Raw genomic sequence first — 22,722 nt, 5'->3', positions numbered from 1 at the left:
TTACCTTTTTTATGATTGTCTCCTTAAATAGTGTACATAATTTACTACAAAAACATGAACTGATGCATCATGGTTTAAACAAGTGGAAATAAAATTGGTTTGTTTATGAAATGTTAGTAGGACGATAAGAAATGTGTAGAAAGTGGAGTCATCAGTTGGCACAGGACTGTTTTTAAAGAGATTTTCTTTGACACGAAAGCTCAGTTGCAAACAAAAAGGTTCCAGATGGAAGAAGTTCGCCAGGAAGTCTGAAACTCGTCATTGAGCAACATGGTGAATGACTCTGGCTTTGCTGATTGAATTAAAGGGAAGTCGTGATTTCGTGGCTTGTTAAAAGTTTGTCACTCGTTGAATGGTTCACACAGCCACCATAAACGGCCTCAGACAGTTATTTTCAGCCTGTTTGCTCCACAGATAGAACATTCCTAACCAGAGGCCTTCATTATTGAAGCCAAACTCATGCATATTTATCACTTTTTCAATCTGCTCTGAGAGTGAAGGCCGGGGGCGGCAATGCAGATCCACAGCCTCTGTTTCCTCTCCTGTATTGACCCTCTCTTAGCGCTCTTTGTGTTCCCTCCTCTAATCAACAGAACAGGTTGGTTGTTCTTTGCCACAATCCCTTAAGCTAAAGTCACATTTTCCTGATTGTGTGGCATATGCTTTTGAGGTTTCGGCCTTTTATCTTTTGGTAAAGTGGCTTTTTCTGAGGCGCCCCTCTCTCCCATCAGGGGCGGTCGGTCGCAGCGTAAGGCTTGAAGTGTTTAACTTCACATAAAGGCAAGTTAACCTCTTCAGGAACAAGAACGTTTCCCACGGCTCTTCACTCCCCACTTCAGCTGCGCTTTAGGTAAATTGCCTCATCTTGAGCTCAAAGGCAGTCTTACAGGAAAGAATAGTCAGAAATTGAACTTTTATTCTTACAGAGTCAACAAAAAGAAAATATACTGGAAAAAAACAAACAAATAGCCATTATATATGTACACAACTCTGGAAAAAACTTAAGAGGCCACTTAAAATGATCTCTGTTTCTTTGATTTTACTTTTTATAGGTATATGTTTGAATAAAATGAATATTGTTTTGTGTTTTTATTCTATGGACTTGTGACAACATGTCTCTTATTTACAGAAAAAGAGAAATGGTCATAATATTGAAAAAGATGTGCTTTCATACCTCAAATAATGCAAAGAAAACAAGTTCATATTCATTTAGAAACAACAATACTAATGTTTTAACTTAGGAAGAGTCCAGAAATCTAGATTTGGTGGAATAACTCAGAGGTTTTCAATGCAGTGGTCTCTTAATTTTTTCCACAGCTGCATATGTTCATATATTGCAACTAAACTCCTGGCCACACCCCCCAACTCAGAGTTTACACTCGCACATGAAAATGGCTGCAAACACATGCGTAGTTATGCAACTGTGCATCTTTGAAAAGCATAAGTGGGGCCTCCTGCACAACCAACATGATTGCATCAAGTGGTTTTTGAAAGGTAAGTCAACAAAAAAAAACTCCTGTCTTTTCTAGCAGCCATTGTACAGTGCATAAAGCCAGCTGACCTAACTTGTTGGAGCTCAGGTTGGGTTGCTAGGTAACGGGCTGGGCCCTGCAGGGGGTAACAGGCTTGGGTTGCTGTTTTCCTGCTGGCTTGTACATTTCAGAGTTTGGTTAAAAAAAAGAGAGATAATTGGATTTTTGCAGCTCATATGGGTAACTATTGTTTGTTTTTTTTGTTTTAAATTTAAATTTTGTTGTTCATTTTTGTGTTAACAGGTTACAGTGAAACATGGTCCTTTTTTTATTGACCATGTTTTAACCAACATTTACTTAAGAGTTCAAGAAATCTTTAAAGCAAAGCAAAAACATTGGAAAGAAAGTTTCATGCAGTTCAGGTTTAGGTTTTTAAATCAGAGACAATGTGTGAAAATATCAATAAAAGATGCTTTGCGCCATGTTTAGCTTAAGATAGCTTCCATCTGGAGTTCTAGGTTTTTGTCTTCCCCACCAAAAACAATGTTAAGCAATAAGCCGAGCCAGACAAAGAGCATTTCAAGTAAAACGGACAGAACCGCTCCAGAAGATTCCACCAGGGAAACAAATTGTTCTTGCAGGGGTGTGGTGAGTTCTCAGCATTTTGGCAAACTCTGTTTTGTTTCCTCATTGAAGGGGGGGGAGAATCGGAGACATCATGCTCTCTTGTGAGGGTGGGAGGCCAGTTAAGCGTGACGCTGGGATGCGATGCAGCAGGGGTGTGTCCGCTCACAAAGAGCCAAATGGAAACCCTGCAGAGTCTGCGTGCCGTTGGATCTGGTATCTCTCTGCCTTCAGCCTCGTGCAAACACACGAGTCACTCCCACTGCTGCAGCATTGTAGTCCAGCACCGAAAGTTCAGCTGGCCAAATGGAGCACCTGCTCTGACGGAGAGACAGCGGGACGCTGTAAACAACCGAGACTTTCCAGGGTCGCACAGTACACCCAATCCGTGTGTTTACAGAATATCTGCCAGCTCATAACCTCGGTCTGAGTCTGACTAATCTGGCCAGGTGTTGGGGTTCAATTGCACCCCAAGACCTCGATGTAGCAATTTTATTTATGAGATTTCCTGAATGCTGCGTTTAAAAAGGCTGTAGTGTTTTTGTTTACGCTGCATGTTTGGGGATAAAAGGAATTTTCAGGAGTACATGACGCTCGTTAGTTTGGTTTATTTGCATTCCTCAGGGTTGAGGTCACTCCCTAGAGGAAAGACTGTCAAAAATTAACGAGGAATTGCTGTAAATTGTCTTATTTTGTTAGGCGTGGATTAGCAGATGATAGTGACGATAAAATTACACTCTTGAGCTAATTTCCTGTTTTAAAAAAAGTCAAATCGATGAAAATGGAGTGAGAAAAGAAGGAAAATTAGAAAAGAAGAGGAAAAAGCAAGGCTTAAGGTTGACAGCTGGTGGGTTTTGTATTATGCATGCTGGCAGGTGGGCCTTGTACCTCCCTACAGACCTCACAGCAGTCTCCTGTGTCTTGCCTTTGATTATGAGCTTTGACCCATAATATCCTATTGGCTCCATTACAGACGGGTTGTGATGCAATCCGATTGGATCAGCATGGTGGACGGTGCAGTTAGCAGAAAAGGGCAAGTTGGTGATGGGAGAATTGAGAGTTCAGCTGAGTTGAAGCTCCACAAAAGCCTTTTGTTTGGCCAAGATGCTGCAGAGGTCATCCAATTTTAAACAACAGATTGCTGTTTCAGCTGCAGATGAGGTCATATCACAATTTACTGCTCACTTGTTGGTAGGCATCATCACATCAGAAGGGCTTAAAGGGACATTTGACTGTTGAATCTATGTTTAATTGGCTAAATTATCAGAGAGCTGCAATTTTAAGCCACCCTTGGCATTTTATGTCAGCCAGAGATGCTCACAAGTCATTTTATACAAGAGAACAATCAAGTATTTAAGTCAAGACTCAAAATTTAAACTTGACTTGGTGTTTTCTCTCAAAAAAAGGAGAGACAAGTCCAAACTAACTCTCGTCTTTGAGGAAGATCCAAATCCCAAATTTTACAAACCAAGCCCAAATCAAAGTTCAAGTCTTTTAGCGGCAAGTCCAAGCAAGGTCTTAGTCAAGTCTCAGTTTTTTTGAGAGGAAACTTCTTCAAGTCAAGTTCAAAATCTGAGACACAAGTCCTAGTCATGGCTGAAGTAATTCACTACAAGTCCAAGTAAAGCCTAATTTCTTTCAGGAAAAGCTCTAAATCAAGTTTCTAGTAAAGTCTAAGTCAGGTCTCGAGTCTTTCAGAGTCAAAGTCAAGAGTCGAGTCTTTATTCTAAAACCAAGTCCCGTTTCAGTTCTCTGTGGCCTGTCGTGACCTGACGTGGGGTGAAAAGTCCAAAAGTCACCACATCTCAGTCAAATGACTAAAACAAACATTTTCTCATCAAATGCATGAAGTAAGAACATCTAAAACAACTCCATCTTTTTGTAAACTGTGAAGAAAACATTCTCTGGGTGGAAGGGTGAACTGGCCAACAGAGGCAACAAGCTTGGCAACCCACAGACTTAAAAAGGAGCATTCTTTTCTTTTTGTTTCAAGACTGTGGTGAAAAAGCATGGGACGCAAAACCAAAACATGTGGCTCTAACAAAGAGGGGACCTGTCATTATGTGCCTGTTTGTATGGCAACAATTAAGTGCAGAAGAGACTTCAGTGCTCACTTCTTGGCGTTTTTTCTTCGTGATTATACGTGATATCCAAGTGAGGAAATGCATCAGCCACAAAGAGGCTCCTTTCAGCGTGTTCTGTCAGGCTTGGCTCCAAAAATTGCTTGCATGATCAAATAACAGAGTTGGACAGCGGTAAACAAGGCTGCCATGGTTCTGGTTTGGGATCCCCAAACAAACACTGGTTTGTTGTAATGTAGCATTGTAAAATATTAGAGATTCACAGCGGCTGGAAAATATGTGGAATCTTCATGGGCGATGCAAATGTGGGTCTGGAAAGTTTGGCAGCCAGGCCCAAATGAGCGAGTTGGTGTCACTGGAGCATTGAAGGAATCTTTTGGAGGAACATAATTATTAGTGTAAAACCGGATGTTTCAGCGTTTCTCTTCATGAAAAGGGAACAGCTTTAGTTTGAGGTCCTTCCTGTCCACAACATTCAAGTTCTCATCGGCATACACAAGTATCTTTAAATTGATCAAAATGGATTAGGCTGCACAGATAGTTTTGAAGCTAACTTTTTAAAACCTATTTCAAAGTGTGGAAACACACCAATTTCTACAAAAGTCACGTTTTGGGGAAACGATCAACAGCTGGATGTTTTACTACTGGCGATGATTGTTTTATCGGACAGGAACGTGTTGAATCCAAAGTTCTTCTGTGAAATCGCAACAATAATTTCCCCAAAACGCTGCTGCATACTGTAATGGTGTGAAAAATTAGTTCTGAATAACTCAGTACATTTACAGTACAGTATATCAGACACGAACTAAACGAAAAAGCGCAGCACCGTCATGTCCTCTGCAATATTCACTCTTACTCTTCCTACCGTTTCTCATTTAGTTTTTGTCGACGGCTCCACCTGGTGGCATGGAGTGATATAACACTACATAACACAAAGGGGAACAAGGGGCTCGTCTCCGATGCCTGAATAAGACGCCGACGTCTCCTCTGATTGGCTGATGTGATGAGTTATGAATATATATATGAAATATATTTTATGAATATATCTCATGAAACTGCTTACGTCCGCCGCTGTAATGGTTTTTCATGACATATCAAAAACCAAGCTTATTCACGTTTTTCAAAATTTCTTAATTGATTGTGAAATTGTGTTTTTTCAACATTAGCAGTAAACGGTAAGAAAAGCGCACATTCGTAATGAAAAGGCAGCTAGTATCAGCTTTTTTGGAGAGTTAAAAACAGTAAAGGATCCCCATGCAGAACACTTTGAGTGTCCTTAGTAAAGTTGGTCTTCATCAGTTGCCTTTCCGCCTCAGAGGCCTGCATGGATGCATTAACTAAGCTAATTAGGCTTGTTCTTCTTATACTTGAAGTGGTACCTGTTATGTGGTTGTTAGGGGCAGCTGGTGGGAGAATCCCCATTCACCAAATGGTAAAGGAGCTTATACCGCCCCACTGCAATTCGTCTCTCCACACAAGACAATGAGAGCTTCAGACTCAGTTCCAAATACTGTTGCTCTTTGTCTGACCTGCTGGTTTAAGAGCTCTTCAGTTCACTTCTGGATGGCTGCACTTATGGAAAAGAAGTGCAGACCACTACACCTACTGTGCCAATAAAAGTCTGTGTCCAGGCAACTGGCGGGCAGCTTGTTACGATGAAAAATGAGCGCAGCCAGAACCTTTGGCCATCGTCTCTTGTTTGGGACTTGCCCTGGCGGCACACTGTAATAACTGCTGCGGTATTTATGCAGCAAAGGGGAAGCTAAGGTGTCGACCACCCAAGTTGTGTGGCACTGGCTGACAGAGTCGTCCGATTGTCTGTCCAACAGGCCTGTTGTGCATCATCAGCACGTAAAATTCAGCCAGCGTGCATAAATGTGCAGTAATGTCAGAAGCCAGAGCTCACTCAGACGGCATAGGCTTATTATCAACTGCCTCTATTAATTCCATGGCTGTTGTCTGACAATTATTTATATGCAGACATTTATAATGGGAATCATGTGTCTGGAGCAAATGCTTTAGTTCTGACAGCCATGTTTCCAAAGCAGACGCTAAATCCACGTATGAGAATGGGGAGCATTGTGCAGAGTGATGTTATCCAGCGCCAACGTCAACGGCAGGGCCAAACCTGTTAAGGATATGGCTAATATTCCCCAGCAGGCTTTGAAACTGGAGAAGACCATCAGCCCAAGATGCTGCCCCAGCAGCTAGTTTGCATTCCTGACGCCCCAATTAGCACCTGACTTTGCCTTTCCATGCCGCTGGCAGTCAGGCGAGCTCACACTGTCAACCACTGGGCCTTTTAGCCGGCGACCTCTCCCCTTCACACATCAGCTTCTGGTTTCTCCGCTCAGCCAGCAGACGGTAAATCTCCGGGATTTTACTGTCACAGAGGCTCTCGTGAAGACTGTCACAGCAAAGGAAGACTTTCAGGAGACACGGGTCAGAGGATTTTCACTGCTGATGTATTTATTACCCACAGAGGACAGCCAGAGGCACAAGGAAATGCTTAACCAGGTGGAACTTTCTGATCTAATTTATATGAAAAGATCTGCCTCAGTTTCAGCTTAAAACTTACAATTGTTCTTACAATTTCAGTGTCTTAGAAATAATACAAGTGTTAAATATTCACGGTATTGACCCTTTGCAGCTACGTCACTTACGTAGCGCCACACAACAGACTGAATGTTGCATCACGCCATTGTGTGTCAAAACCTTTGAAAACTTGACCTTTTCTGACTGCAACCCCCCCATGCCGAATCAATCCTTTTCAGAAATCCCACAGACGTCCAGAAGCCGTCAAAGTCTCTGCTAAAACTGAGCAGGGACAGAGACAGACTCCTATTAACATTCATTCTGCATAACTTAATCAGATATGAAGACTTTCTACGATAGCAGCATTTGCCAACGCATGGGGAACAAACGGTCACGCTCCATTTCTCTTCAAGGTTTTCGATTCCAGTGTGTCAGCTTGGCAAGACCAAACATTCCTCGTATTCACAGAGCGTCACTGATTTTACTTTGCAGACTTCATTAAGTTCAAAAACAGAGGGCGAAGAAGCTACTGTGCAGGCTTTATGTAAACCAAAGGCAGTAAGCCACACCGAGCGGTTAGGAGAACCGTCAGCGTTTACCTTTGATTTTTGAGAAAATAGTGCTTGGCACATTGTCTGTTTATTAACAATCTCTGTAGATGGATGTCCATAAGAGAGAAGAAGTCAAACATCCTGGATGAAAAGCTTACGAACAATTGATTCTAGTGGAGGGTTTAGTTGAAGAAAAACACACACTTTTAATGACTGAGTGGAGAGTTTTCCATCTCATTGTAATCAGATTCTGAACCGTCACACACTCTTTTGTCAAATTTACCGACTTTCATGCATTCCTATAGCATTCCTACGCGAAGGAGAGACAGAAGCCAGACTCGACTCGGCCGACTGCGTATGAATTATGAAGGATAACTGGCTGTAGTAATGAGTCATGAAAGGAAACCGGTGCATCCGCTCCCACGTTGAGTTGATCTCCATGCCAAAGCCATGTGGTTCACGCCGGAGCGAACGAGCGCTCGTTAAACCACGAAGCTCGTTTTAATCAATCACTCCAGAAAGCTCAGCATGCTAACATCAACATCAACCGCAGAAACGTCAGAGCAGACCTGCTCAGTCCTCAGCTGGCCTGACTTCACTGGTTGGCACGCCCACTGTGTACGTCTCCTGGTTCGCTTTGTGTTGAATTTGAGAGTTTGCCAGAACGAGGCTGTTGATGAGGTTAAATGATGCTGATCGTAAACAGACCAGCGAACCATCTGTCAATGTGAGGGACGGATGAGAGACCCGGCAACGCTCCTGGCAACGGCTGATTCGGCTTCATATACAGTAGCAGAACAAATAAACATCAAATGAAACGTTTTCTCTGGGAGCTTCATTTCTTCCACTGTGTTCAATTCACAGTTTGGCATGTGGGAATAATCTGTACTGTTGCCTGCATGTGTTGTGAATTATTATTAATGTACATAAAACAACTTAATAGCTGCACCATGCAGATGTTTTAAACCAAGTTCAACTTTTGAAAACTTAGTGGAAACCTTTCGAAATGGTTCACAGGGGATTTTGTTTTCTTTTCCCTGATTTTTAGGAACATTGAGAATAGTTTGGTTGAAATGCGACAAGTGGAAAAGTGGAGGAGAAAGTGGGAAATATCAAAGACTTCTTCAGTAATTTTTCTGTTAAACGATAATTTTGATTTGAGACAATTATCAAGTAGTATATTGATAAAACCACACGCAACCAAAACCATAAATAAAGTTGATTACAAAGTCATCAGAATGGAAATTATGAAGCTCTTTTCAATTTATAATGCGATTTAATTGATAATTGATTGTTTATTACGACAGGCTTAGTAAAAACGTGATTAAATCTGCCAAGCTGGGTTATAAATGGCATTTTTTTTATAAATCTAACTTAAAAAGGTAACATGTTGTATTTTTGCAGCAAGAAATAATGGTTTTATTGTCAAAATGTTAAACATAAATCTCTGTTTTTAGTTTTCTGTCCTCTAAAAAACACATTTGGACTTCAGATATGAATTATTAATGGCACCACAATATAATATTTGAAAAAAAATCTACATAAACGCCACTGAATTGAGTGTTTTCTAAATCCTAATTAAGTCAGAATAGCTAGCAGCATAATTACAAAAGGCAGACAGTATTCTGGAAGTTGTTGGATTCATTTCCAAAAACTGCAATTATATTTCTCTTTAAGATGTCCATGTTCTTATTATACGCTCATTACGCCTCAGAAACGGCATCAAACTGCCATAAAACACACCAGAATAGACGCTGAGAAAGAAGTGACATTTAAAGCCCCTGGAGAGGGGGTAATTATGTTTTATCACACTGGGCATCCCTTAAATAGGTCTGCCTCTCGGCTGGATCTGTGTTTATCATCCGAGGCCCGGCAGAGAAAGGCACCACTTTACGGTTTATTATTTGGGGTAGCTGTGTTTTGCGCTGTTTATTATGCGGTTTTAATTGCGGTTTGGCTGCTTTCTTTCGCCTCTTCCAACAGAGGGGAAGGAATGCCGGAGGCTGCAGCTTCCCTGCAGGACGTTGGGCTGCGCTGGGAGTCCCGCTGACCCGCTTTTACCCCTAGATTGAGTTTCAGCAATGACAGAGGAATATTTAAGGTCCACAGTATGGATTTATTTTCTCGGATTAGTTTGTTCCGGCTTGAAAAAGTGAGCAGATCTCATGTGGGATTTCAGGAATCCTGTCAAATTGTTGACCCTTTTAACTCCCAGCAGGTGCCAAACCGCCGTCGCCTCCCACCTAGCACTTTCCCAGTCCGACACTCAAAATCTCACCGAATTACTCCCTCCGATGTTTGTCTAAGAAACGAACCTCCTCCTTCCTCCCTAGGGGTCTCCCTGCATATGGTGCTCCACCTTGCCAAACTCATTCCTTCGCCTCTGCGATGATTTCTGACTCCAAAACAAAGCAGCATCCCCTGGCTCTTCCCCCGATGAGCTAAATCAAAGCAGGAATGTGAACTCACACCTGATGTTGGCCTTTAAAGCTTAAAAAAACATCCTCATTTTGATTTGTTCCCTGCTGCTCTCATCAAAAATTACCCCAAAAGAATCACCTGATAAATTTAAAACAAGGAAATGCATGTTGTGCAGATACACGGCCAGAAAAAACAAAGGGCAGAGCTTGTTGATGAGTTATCTACTGGTAAAGAAAATAAATGTAATTCAACCCAAGTTCAGAAAGCAAACTGAGCCTCCGAAACCAGCTCTGACATTTTAAAAGGTCGATCAGAGACTCAAACGACGCAGAAACAGTGCAGGTACAAAGCTTTGGGAAAGTATTAGCATCACTTTTACACTTTAAGTTACATCACAACCACAACTTGAATGTATTTTAATTGATAGCTCAACAGAAAGTAGGTCAATCCAGCCAACATGTATTTGTATTCAGCCTGCTTTCTTTTGATACCCCTAATTAGAATCAAATGCAATCTATTAACTCTCAAAATAGCACATAACAGCACTCCACCTGTTTGTGATTTAATCTCTGCTCCAAATTAAAAGATTACCTCATTATGCATTAAAGGGAACAAACAATTTAATGAAGGCCAGGGAACAAAGCCTGGTAGGTCAGGAGGATAGGAAGTTTGAACATGGCAAGGAACCGTTTCATTGTATCCTCTGGAAACCCGACTGACCACAGGTTTATGGGCTATAAAAAACAATGCTAATTACAATTTATAAACAAAAACATTCTTAGATAATGAGATTTCAGGCTGGTCTATTCTACCTATTTTTGGGCTTCTATCAGAATGAGCCATTTTTGGGTCTTTGTCACTTTAAATCCAAGCAAGCTGCTGCTGGCAGCTCTCTACAACTCAACATACAACGTAGATCTTTGAAAAGCAGAAGTGGAGCCTTCAACAAACAAGAACACAGCGAGTTGTTTCTGGATGGTAAGTCAACAACAAAACACTTGTCATTGTACAGCGGTAAAACCAGCTGACCAAATGTGCTGGAGCTCATCTGGGGTTGCTCGGTAACAGGGTTGCTAGGTGAGGGGCACTGCCTGCTGCATGTATCAAATGTTTCATTTTCCAGGCACCAAAAAACATCAACTTCTTGCCGAAAACTGTGGCTTGTTTTTTTTCTTTTAGCACTTGGGTTGTTTTTAGGAGTAGAAACTCAAATGGAAGTAAAAATAAAACATTCAAAATGTGAATTTTTTCACAATACATCATCTTTAGAGCAAAAAAAAAAAAGTTTTTTCTTTTACTTTTTAACACACTTTGCCAGTTTTCTGCCTGGTTACTCTTAATAATTGCCACTTACTCAACAGAGTCCCAACCTGTGTTAAGGACTGTTACACTACGTGCCGATCCAAATGAGACAAAAATGTATCTGTAAACGCTGCATTGAAAACAACATTCTCAAAAACTTCCCTACTTGTACTAAACAGATGCCTGTTTAGTCCATGATCTATGCATCTATGCACAAACACTTTAATACTTGTTGCAAAAAAAAAAAAAAAAAAAAATCACAAAAAGTATCACGATGTCCTTGAGGGACTGAAAAGATGTTCAATAATAATATTGATATTTTAGCAATTTGTGAACTGGTTTCATCAATACATTCTGGCACAACCGGCCCTTTAAGAGCATCCATGATCTTGATTTGGTCAAAAACAAAAATGAGAAACATCATGAGTTTAGAAAGAAAAGAAAAAGTTAGCAGGTCCAGCATGGAGGAACATCAGCAGAGATTCAACTTCATACAGCAGCGCTTTGCTAACCGAGAGCAGAAACCCGACTCACCGACAGACACAGCCTCTTGGTTCTGGATTATCCACAGTGAAGCTAATCAAACATCTACTTCCTCACTTCCAGAAGGACGTGAGCATCAGACCCTTTCATCTAGATGGATTCAAGCCAACATGCTCCGATTTCAAGGAAATTTCATTAAAATTCCACGAATATAATCTTGTGTCAAACCTAAAGAATCAGAACCAGAGGCAGCAGCAGTGCAGAGCTGTGATTAAAGCTCAACTTGGAACAGATTCAGGGAGGTTCTGACAAGCGGTACTGCTTCCCTCAGAGGTTGTAGATTTGGTCGACAAGACAAAAGGAAGGACAGGATTTGGCTCTAAGTCAAGAGTCAAAGACAGGACTTTGATCAGAAAACCAACTTAAAACCTGACATTTTTTACCCTTAGGTAAACCTCTACGCTGATGATAAACTAGTTTATTTCTCTTACCTCCAAAGGACAGGAAAACTCTTGGCACAGGCTGAGGTAGGCTGGAGACAGAGCTGATGAGGAAGAGGAGAGCAAGGAGGGAAAGCGCCATCGCTGACCCGGCCGACCCCTCCGGCCTGCCGTCGTCTTCACCTCTCAGAGAACGACCCGCCACCGCCGCCTGCAGGAGAGGCTTCACAGAGGACAGCAGGTCTGAGAAAACGATTTAATTACGCAGAGATTATGTACAATATTCTCAAAAAAACATATTTATATACCACCAATTGTGGCAAAAACAAATGGTTTCAATTTTTTTTTAAATCAATATGTAATGAAATGTGTGAATGTCTGTGTGATTTAACTGTATAAGCAATAAGCAAACAAAAAAGTAAATCCAAAACATCTAATCACAGCTGAAAATATATTTTCCCCAATCAATAAATCATAAATTAACTCTAATCAACACTTTTTTGCTTCAATGACTCAATTGACCTGATTGACAACATGAAGCAGCAGAACTAAAAAGTTTTGAAATGGAAATTTCTAACAGTTTGTCATTAAACTGCAGCATGTTGTACATTTTTATAAAACGTACTCTCTGAAAGGGTCAAGGGTCAGCTCTGGAGAAAGTTATTTAGAAGTTGCAGGAGGAAGAAAGGCTGTTTGGACTTTAAAGGTTCCTGACCGCTGGTTCCCCCACCAAACGGCCGATAAAACAAAACAAATCAGAGACATTTATAGTAAACTGACCATTTTAACCGTTCCTGGTGTGCACTGGACAGACAAATTTAACTAAAACCCAAGAGTGGAACATCACGTCACTGACTTCACCCTGCTCCAAATGCACCTCTGTTAAATATGGATGAGGCAAATCTACACGAAAAAGAAAACCAGCTGAAGAAGAGCTCCAGCTGCCACTTGTTCCTTCTCCATAACTGGACAAGAGCAGCTCAAATATTGATGGATGCAGGTACTGCTCTGCGCTGTGGGCCGTTATCTCCTGCAGTGCATAACTCTCAACTTGCAGAACAAATCGACTGCTTTATGCTGCTACAGCACCTGTGCTGTACAAACCCACACTGCACCGGTGACCTTCCTGCATGCGAAAAACAAGAAACATGCATTATTTACCGCAGTCTGAATCTCTGATCTCATGACTTATGAATGCGTGGTAAAAAAATAATGACACGAGAAAAGAAAAGTACATGAATGCAATGAAAATTTTAGTTTGGGGGTGTTGTGTACAAATAGGCCGAGGCGTGTGTGTTTGCGTAGCGAAGTGAAGGATGATTGATGGAGAGGCGGAGTGGAGTTTAACTGTTCAGGTGCAACATATGGAAAACTGATGAGGAATGAGATCCTTTTGGCTCAACTTGAGAGCAGTAAAGCAGCACGGGGCGCAGTAAGACTGCTGCAGGGCTTACAGCGCAGCGTCAGCTACACACACACACACACACACACACACTGTGAGTACCTACCCAACCCACAGCTTAGCCCTTCCCCAAAACTAAGCCATCTTTGTTTATGCATTTTGAGATTTAACTGTGACGGTTTTTAGAAACACAATCAGCAATAGTTTAAATTCCCAGTTATCAAATTGGCCATAATCATCATCATTGGTTACTGATTTTATGATAAATATACAAATATTAACCCTTTCATGCATGAATTATGATCCTTTGTGTCAGGATCTTTTCCAATTTATTTATTATTATTTTTTATTTTCTTAAGGCATAATAAAGATACGGGAAAGAAATTTCTTTTAGGTGATCAATTGTAATTTTCTCCAAATACAAAGTTATTTGAAAAATACACCAGTAGTATTTATCTTTTATCTTTAGGGGTTATCTGGAGTCGTCTACAGTAGGAGGAGGGACCGGGTCGGCCATATTGGAGTTAACAAAAATAATTTCTTGCATTTGCAGCTGATGGTCAGTAGTTGATAGTGTATTTTAGTGTCCACTTCAGTGGTCTGTGTGCATTTATGACATAAACATCCACAAGAAAATGGCTTTTAGAAAGCTGTCCACTGTAGTGACCACTACGCATGAAAGGGTTAAGGACATATCCTTGCTGAAAAGTTACTAAAAAGTAAGTTAATTTTGTCTTATTTCAAATGCAATAAGATGTTTAGAGTAAAATATAGTTGTGCTTTTCTCAGCAGAGAAACTGAGAAAATTGAAAGCTGGACAGGCTGATTACTGAATCAGGAGCAGGTGGTTGATTAGAAACACGGTGCAGCTGCGACAGATAACCACAGCTGAGCTGGGCAGATGGGAGAAACCAAACACCAAAACAAAGTTTCAGATATTATAACGGGGAGCAGCATCCCTGAGTCCAACAGTGACAGTATGGAAAACAAAGCAGACATCCAGAGTCACCAGGATTTACTCCCACATTCCTGTCAGGCACAGAGCATCGAAACAATGCAAGAGCAAAACCTGCATCTTCAAACTGCATCAAAACAGGCTCAACTCTACTAATACTGCAAAACACAAAACTTTACCAAGTATTTTTAATTAGTTTTTAGTGCAAATATCTGAAATAAGACAAAATCTCAGTTTTGTCTTATTTCAGATATTTGCACTAGCTAGACAAAAAAATCCTTAAGATTTTGTTTTTCTGCATCTTTGCTCATTAATACTTGTCTAGTTTTTAGTGCAAATCTTTTACTTCACTTGAAATAAGACAAAACTAACTTAGAAGTAACTTTTCAGCAAGATATAGGAACTTGTTTGAAGTAAATTCTTCAATATTGATGGAAAAGTACTTATAATATCTTGTTATAAGTAAAATAGCTGCCAGTGGAGAAGAATGTTTTCATCAAAATTAAAGAATTATTGACTATATCTTGCTGAAAAGTTACTTATAAGTAAGTTTTGTCTTGCTTTATGCTTGCAGTAGAACCTAGGTTGTGTTTTTGCAGCGGAAGGCGTTTATGTTGGATGTTTGACGTAAAGCGATCCTCTGGACTGCCGAGCCTGGCTGACACCTACCACTCCCTGCTTGCTCAGAGAGACGGTGATCTCCCAGCGAGAGCGTCTGGCACTGAACTGTTGGTCTCACAGCTGCTGAACTCATCATGGTGGGAGTTCATCTTCCGAGCGCTCGGTGACGTCCCGCCGGCTCCAGTTCAGACACTTTCAAACCTCACATCAGCAGGCAGGCATGAGGTCCCGTCCGCCCTGAAGGCACCGCCGATAAAAGGTGCATTACCGTTTGAGCAGAGATAATAAATACTCCAATTAATTCAGCCGAAAAACTCGTCTGCCAGGAATCTCTGCAGCATCAATTAGATGTCTGTGCACAAAGGAGATTGCTGCTGTGATGGATGTCATGTTTTCTCTGGAGGGTGGTGATAATTGTGTTTATTATCTTCTGTCCTTGGCTTTCGGCCCAATGAGTTTTCCATCAGAGGAGCTGCTCATAAACCCATATTGTGGAAGACAAATTCCTTTCCAGAATAAATCTTTGTGTCCAGGGATCTCATCTGCTCCCAGTTATGTTTTTTACACAATTCAGGGCATCCCTCTTCTCCCCCCATCTGGCTTTTTGTGTGTGAAGAATTGAACTTTCAGTGGTAAACAAGTTGCTCTGTGTCCCGGCTCCAACAGGACAGCGCGTGTTCATACCACACCCTGTCAGTCAGTTGTCAGTGGGGTTGTTGCAGCCGCACGCGCCTGAAAACTCATGACTGAGCAGCAGCTACGGTTATAGATTCAAGCTTTCTTTCATACCAACTGATTAGGTAACTTGTTAGGTAATAAAAACAGTAAAGGTTTGCTGAAATGTCTTCAGAAGACCTTTAAAAAGGTCACGATTGTGTGGCCAAGCAGTGAGTCATTCTGGAAAATCATGCAGCGCTTAAATATGAAACAGGACTCCGACGTTTAAAAGCAGCACAAAGTGATTCTATCTCAGTCAGATTAAGTTTTATTTCCCAGTGGTGGGACTCTGCACCTGTTCGCCGGCGGCCCACCAACTTCCCTCTGCATCCAGCAGGAAACGACACACCGCAGAGAGTAAAGGTCCAGGAAGAGGGACTCACCTTCCAGGGAAGAGCCCGTCCCAACCGCAGAGAGGAAGACCACCAAACGAGACCCGAGCTTCTCCCGAAACTCCTCGCCTCAAGTCTCCAACGGTGACGGGGAGAAATCCATCCAAGTGCTCACGGAGCGGGTTCGACTGAGCCAGAACAGGACAGAGGAGAGGAACGAGGGAGGAGGAGGAGGAGAATGAAGAGACGAGTGAGCTGGTGTCCTATTACACTCTCCGCTCATGGCCCCCTCCTCCTTTTCTCCCCTTTTCCTCCCTCCTTCCTTCCACCGTCCCCGCTCTGTTAACTGGAGAGCAAACAGATCACTTTAGAGATCAGAGAAGGACCCAAACCTCACAGAGTGATGGAGACGCATCACAGGTCACATGCATCCATCTCTGCTTTTAATCTGAAAATCCGTCAAAAAAAATCATCTGGTTTTATCTTTTTTCTGTCAATCAAGTTAAAGCACATTTCAGCAGCAGGACAAGGAGAAAAACTCAGAATGATGAAGTTATTAAAAAACTTTGAACGAACAGAACATTTGGGTGAATGCTGTCACCAAAATCATGCAAATATGTTGGTCAATGTTTCATCTTCATTTCTGGTATCTTAGTAAATTATGATGTATTGAAAAGTCTGTTTGGTAAAGCCAATTTTTTTAAAACCACATTTTAAAGTTGATATTATTGCTACGCCAGTATTATGCTTTCCAGAATCAGTTTATAGCACAATCAGTATCAGTTGTTTAAAAAAAAGCTGTATATATCAAATATGACTTAATAGAAATTAATGCCTTTAAATTGGGCCACTGTCTCTTTAAGAAACTTTTTTACTTTCTGAAACTTTCTGGTTCCTCTGTTAACCTGTTAAAGTTTTTACCAGCGTTGCACTGAGAAGCAGCCTGTATAATTAGAGTTTGCTAATTGCTGCTGGCTAGTCTGAAGGACCTCAGAGGAGGAGCTTCGTCCCCAGAGGCGGGGCTAGGTCCACTCAGGCGCTGAATGGTTGCCATGGAGATTAAAAGATTTAACACGTATTATAACACGTATTAAAGAATCAAAGCAACTATTCAGGTATGTTTTTTGATGAGGGAACAACATGATAATATGATGTAAAACTCAAAAAAGTCCATTTTAGATAATAAATGCCGCGTATACAAGGATCCGCCATGTTTTTTTTCCACATTATTAGCGTATCGAATAAAGTGTTGCGCACATTTGTGATGAAAACGCAGCTGCTGCCACCATATTTGAGTCCAGCATTAAAGTCTCCTTTTGGAAGAAGCTTTATAATTTAAATGAAGGCAAACGATCACACTAGCTTGCGCTTGTTAAAGATTATGGATGAACATTACAGGAGTTGGTGTCTTGGCTCCAAACGGAGACATTTTGCTTCCCTCATGCATTCTTTCTAAAACCAGAGTTTTAATTTGAAAGGCTTTCCCTCAGAGGAAGGATGGATTTCATGACTTGAATAAATAAAATTGATCTTTTTTGGCTCCATTGTGGTGAAAGAGAAACGCTGAATGCATCTCAAAGTGTGGAGGAGAGATCCTGGAAAAAACACACGGCTAGAACAAACGTACAGTTAGCATATTTTCTGTGAATGAGCTCACCAAGGAGACCTTGCTCAGCGATACTGAGTCAGGAAACCATGCCAAACCTGCGGCGGCATTCGCTTTTGTGGATTCAGCTGAAGCAGAACTGCTGCAAACCAGGCCTGTTTCACCAGCAAAATGCCCTCCATCCATATTTCCATAAAATCAAAAGCTCTTTGCAGATTTTCTTTCTTCACAGTGTGTGCATGCAGGTATAAGCCAGGAATGGATGTTTTTTTTGTTTTTTTGTTGCAACATTAGCTTTCAGGGAAAGTTTGTGTTATTTGTGGAAAATAACAAAGCAGTAAAAAAACCCACCAGGTCTCTAATGAAAGTGTCTGACAGCCAGAAAAAAATGAAGCTGAAGGAGGAGGAGAGAGGGGATCACTGGTGGCTCAGACAGGAGGAAATAATTACCCCTCTCCTGCACAAAAGAGCCAGATTTACGCCTCTCCAATTAAAGTGTCAGGATGGGACCACTGGAGCGATGGCGGCGTTTTCATTGGTACGTGAAACCTCGATAGCTATATCCTCATAGGTGGAGAAGGAGAAGAAAGGAACGAGTGCAAAATTGAGATCAAGCGTATCCTTTACAGCCCCCATGACTCAAACTGGGCTGCAAGTTAATTTAATGAGAGCGGTGAGGTAACGGACTCAGGTGCATCCAGACATAAAGCACAGCTACTCAGACAGTTAGCCATCACGCAATATCTTTATCTGGTTACAAGTTTTAGGGTTTTACTCTCAAATAACAATCTGTGTGGCTCGACAAGCTGCGGGTTCATGGATTTTGAGTTTCCAAAGCATGAAATTCTGCTCCTAATTAATCTACTTCCCATCCACGCGCGCCCCTTTGAAGAAGCTGCCCCTCGTTAGCAACGCAGATGTTACGCATTTGTCACAAGGAAGCCAAAAGTCAGAGGAAGGCCTCCCTCCTGCAAAGCTGACTGTTTCACAAGCAGTTTAACAACTAAATATCAACAACAGATTGCTTTTCATTGAAATGTGTCTCCACTGCTGCAGAAACATTTTTTTTTTTTGGAGCAGTGGGATAGGGAGCCGTCAACGACCGAGAGGCAAACAGTTCCCAGAAAAAGGTCACTGATTCTTTGCAACCAAGAGACACAAGATCACCATGGATACAAAGGCACTACAGCAACCATCAAATGTATTATTTTTGGATTTTATGGGAGAAAAAATATTGTAATTACTGTGGAAAACATGCTCTGCAAAACCCCAAAATTTTAAACGATTTTTTGGTTATTTTCTAAAAGCAAATACACTTGAATTAAAACAAAACTTATAAGTAACTTTACAGCAGTGTTGTGGTCAAGACCACCTAACTCGAGACCAAGACAAGACCAAGACTTTTAGGGTCTGAGACCAAGTCGAGACCAAGTCAAGACCAAGACCAGCGCCCCGCGCTATATGACACGATAACATGTGAAATATGATCAAAATTGCTTCTCAAACTGATCTGAAAGATCCGTATTCCCATAAAAAGACCTAGATATTAAATACTTGATGATTTTTACCAATATTAAAAGCAGAACAAACTTTTTTTTCTGCTTTGCTTTCATCTCTGTGCTACAATCCGCAGTGGTCTGGTGCCATCCCGAAAAAGATAACGCCCTGGGCATTTGCTTATATTGCTCATGTCAGAAACCACCACTCTCTGTACCATTTAACATAGCAATTGAGCCAATGCCCTGATGGCAAATAACGCTCAACTATGAACACTGACCAAGGAGCAACAAGCAAGAAGTAACCAAACAGAAGGCGCTCATTGTGACTGTTCTCTCTCTCTCTCCCACTACATGAAGCCAGGTAGTCTGACACCATGGCACACATTACAGCTGCCACTTTGAACGAAAACAATCAAAGAGCAATGTGCATGCTCTGCGTGCTCTTTCATTCTTGTGTTTTATTTGTTAATTAAAAAAATATCAATGTACATAATTAAAATAATGATAGGTACTGCAGTGTATGCAGAGCATTACAAGAACAAAGAAGAGTGTTCTGTCAGGTCAGCATACGCTGTCAGATCGTCATACGCTTAGAACGAACTCACGGCTATATCTGTCAGACACGTCATTACCATATCATTTTATTTAATTAGCAACATAGAATCATGACATAGATCATCATACATTTTATTAACACTTGTATGGCATCCTGACTTAGCGGTTAAGTACGTTAATGAGTTTTACATGGGCGTGTGTTGTAGTTGACTGCAGCTGCAGCCAGACCTTGCTTTAAATACACTTTGAAACCACAACAACACATGCATATCTATATAGTTATCATTGAAAACAATTTAATGACTTATTTTCTTCAGAACTTGCTGTGTATGGTGAACTGACAATTCCTCTGACTGTCGGACTTCTTAATGCGCATGCCTGGTACTATTGCTATGCTATTCTGACAGCGTACGGTAATCTGATAGAACAACAGTGTTCTGTTAGATCAGCATACGTTGTCAGATAGTCATACGCTTAGCTCAGACATGTATACGCTGTCATTACCATATGATTTTATTTAATCAGCAACATAGAATCATGACGTAGATCATCATACACTTTGTTATTAACAGCTGTATGGCATCCTCACTTAGCGGTTAAGTAGGTTAATGAGTTTTACATGGGCGTGTGTTGTAGTTGACTGCAGCTAGACTCTGCTTTAAATACACTTTGAAACCATGACAACGCATATATCTATCGAGTTATCATATTATAAACAATTTAATGACTTATTTTCGTCATAACTTGTTGCCTCTGCTGAACTGACAACTCCACTGACGGTCGGACTTCTTAATGCGCATGCGCCTACTCACTGCATGTATGCTATCCTGACAGAGTATGGCTATCTGAACAACGGCTCTCAGCGACACTCCAGTCCTATCTAATAAGTAAAGAGATGAGCAGATTAATCGTACTGTTCCTGAATGTCACATCACTATATTGCAGACTTTTGGACACAGCGTTGTCCCATATATGCGACAAGTCAGTCAACACCTCCGCACAATAATTCAGCGCAGTGAGTGACAACTTTTTTTCATCACAAATAACGGGTCTCTGTACAGCTAGCTTTGCTAACATCACGTCATCGGAGCTTACCTTTCTTTGAGCTACTTTTCTAAGTGACGAAAAAAGTTAGACGTTGTCCCCACCGTCTGTGAAAGCGAAACGCTGCTAAGTTAGCGGTGGCCATCGGATTTCTTATGATTTATGCAGCGATATTCTATTTCTGACGATTAGACAGACATCTTCTGCCGCTGAGAGGAAACCACTGCGCATGTCCTGGAGCGCCGCGTGCGAGTGAAAGGTGGGGAGGGGGAGGGAGTAACAGAAACACGTAATTGGTTGGATTTTAATCGGTGCGTTTTGCATCCAGTGAAAACAAAGATGTTAACAAATAAACTGGACAGTATGCTGTACGTTTAGTGACATTTTCACAGTTACGGTCTCGACTGGTCTTGAAATAAAATGCCGAGTCCTCAGCGCCCGAGACCGAGACCAAATGCGGTCGAGTCCGAGACGAGACCGAGACCATCAAAAAATGGTCTCGAGACCAAGACCGATCTCGAGTACTACAACACTGCTTTACAGCAAGAAATAACTTCAAAAATACAAATACTTTTTCGTGCAAATATCTTATTGTCATAAACGGCGGTTGTGAGGATATGGACGCAGGCGGACCCAGGAGGTAAGTGAAAATTATGGAAGACAGAGGAAAACAGGCAATACATGACACACGACAAGGATCCGACGAGAGACAAAGACAACAGGTGGGTTTAAATACACACGGGGTAATCAAGGGAATGAGACACACCTGGGAAACAATCAACGGGGAAGACGCAGAGACAGACTCACAGGGAACAGGACTACACAGAAAAAACCTCAAAAATAAACACAGAAACACGGATCATGACACTTATCCCTCTTGAAATAAGACAAAACTAACTTACAAGTAGCTTTTCAGCAAAATATAGAAGCTTGTTCAGAATCAATAATACCTTAGAGTCCTGGTTCAACTGGCAGATTATTTAAATTTTACGTGAAATAATCAAAAAGAATTAATACTTTTTAAAATCAATATTAATAAGTTACCGTATTTTTGTCAAGTCTTCTACGATATTTGCACCAGAAACTAGACTATAAATACTTGGTAAGGTTTTGGTTTTGTAGTGTAGGATCTTGTTTTAAACCCAGAGATTAGGATGGATTAAAAGTGGCACATTTTAGCCGCGAGTCAACAACCATCAGATTTGACCACTACTGAGATCGGGTCATGGATGTAACAGGAAACCCAGACAATCGTCTCCCCAGCGGCGTTTTCACCTTGGCTCAGAAGCCCAGGGCGTTCTCAGGTCAACTAGCAGGAAGTTCTGGTCTGTTGGGCCAGAACCTCAAAAAAAAAAAAAAAAACGGATTCTGTTCAGACGTAATCAACTTCATTTCAGATGCACCTACCAGGACGTCCTCAGCTCCATCTGAAACAGGATGCAGAGATAATTTAACTCCCAGAGGAAGAAATCCACTTTTTGCAAGTTGATAAATTTCATCCTCAATCTGCAAATAATTCCTTTAAATTTAGATTTAGTCAGATTAACGGTCACTCATTTTCGTTTTGGGTCAAATCAAGATCATGGATGCTCTTAAAGGGCCAGTTGTGCCAGAATGTATTGATAAAACCTGATCACAAACTGTTAAAATAAGAATGAATTCTTAAAATTAAATATTACTGGACATATTTTCAGTCCCTCCAGGATTTTGTGATACTTTTCACGATATTTTGCAGCAAATTATGGATTATATTCTGACACCAATTAAAGATGAGGCAGCTGTTTAGTACAAATAAAGTTTTTGACAAATTTTTGAAAAAGATCTTCAAAAATTTTCTAGTTATGTATTAGGGCAAAAAAAAAAAAGTGTGGGGATTTGTTGATTTTTTTTTGTGAATTTCCACAATAACTGGAGGAGCTGATTGATTTAATTTGGTAGTAAATAGATGAAAACTGCACTGATTTGATTGGTAACATAATATTTAGTGTTTAGTCTAGAATCTAGAGGGCCACATGAAAAGCTATTTGAGTTTGACTTGAGTTTTTCAGGTGCAAGTCAATTTTTCCACCAGTTTCTGTGCAG

The 22,722-nt window shown here is 41.0% G+C and overlaps 2 protein-coding genes across 2 annotated transcripts in view; both read right to left on the bottom strand.

The window, feature by feature from the left end:
• sema3c (sema domain, immunoglobulin domain (Ig), short basic domain, secreted, (semaphorin) 3C) overlaps window positions 1–16,344 on the bottom strand; it is a 47,810-nt gene extending 31,466 nt beyond the window's left edge. Inside the window, exons 1-2 of the mRNA XM_015002716.2 lie at window positions 15,988–16,344; window positions 11,961–12,132 (exon numbers count right to left, since the gene is read on the bottom strand). Coding sequence (XP_014858202.2) covers window positions 11,961–12,051 — 91 coding nt within the window. The 5' untranslated portion in view covers window positions 12,052–12,132; window positions 15,988–16,344. The remainder of the gene's footprint in view (window positions 1–11,960; window positions 12,133–15,987) is intronic.
• gnai1 (guanine nucleotide binding protein (G protein), alpha inhibiting activity polypeptide 1) overlaps window positions 1–22,722 on the bottom strand; it is a 424,795-nt gene that overhangs the window by 63,261 nt on the left and 338,812 nt on the right. The gene's annotated exons all lie outside the window — the stretch shown is intronic.

The sequence above is a fragment of the Poecilia mexicana genome, unplaced genomic scaffold, assembly GCF_051168715.1.
Source record: "Poecilia mexicana isolate PSO_F unplaced genomic scaffold, ASM5116871v1 scaffold_23, whole genome shotgun sequence".
Classification (NCBI taxonomy): domain Eukaryota; kingdom Metazoa; phylum Chordata; class Actinopteri; order Cyprinodontiformes; family Poeciliidae; genus Poecilia; species Poecilia mexicana.
This window is presented reverse-complemented; position numbering and strand designations above follow the sequence as displayed.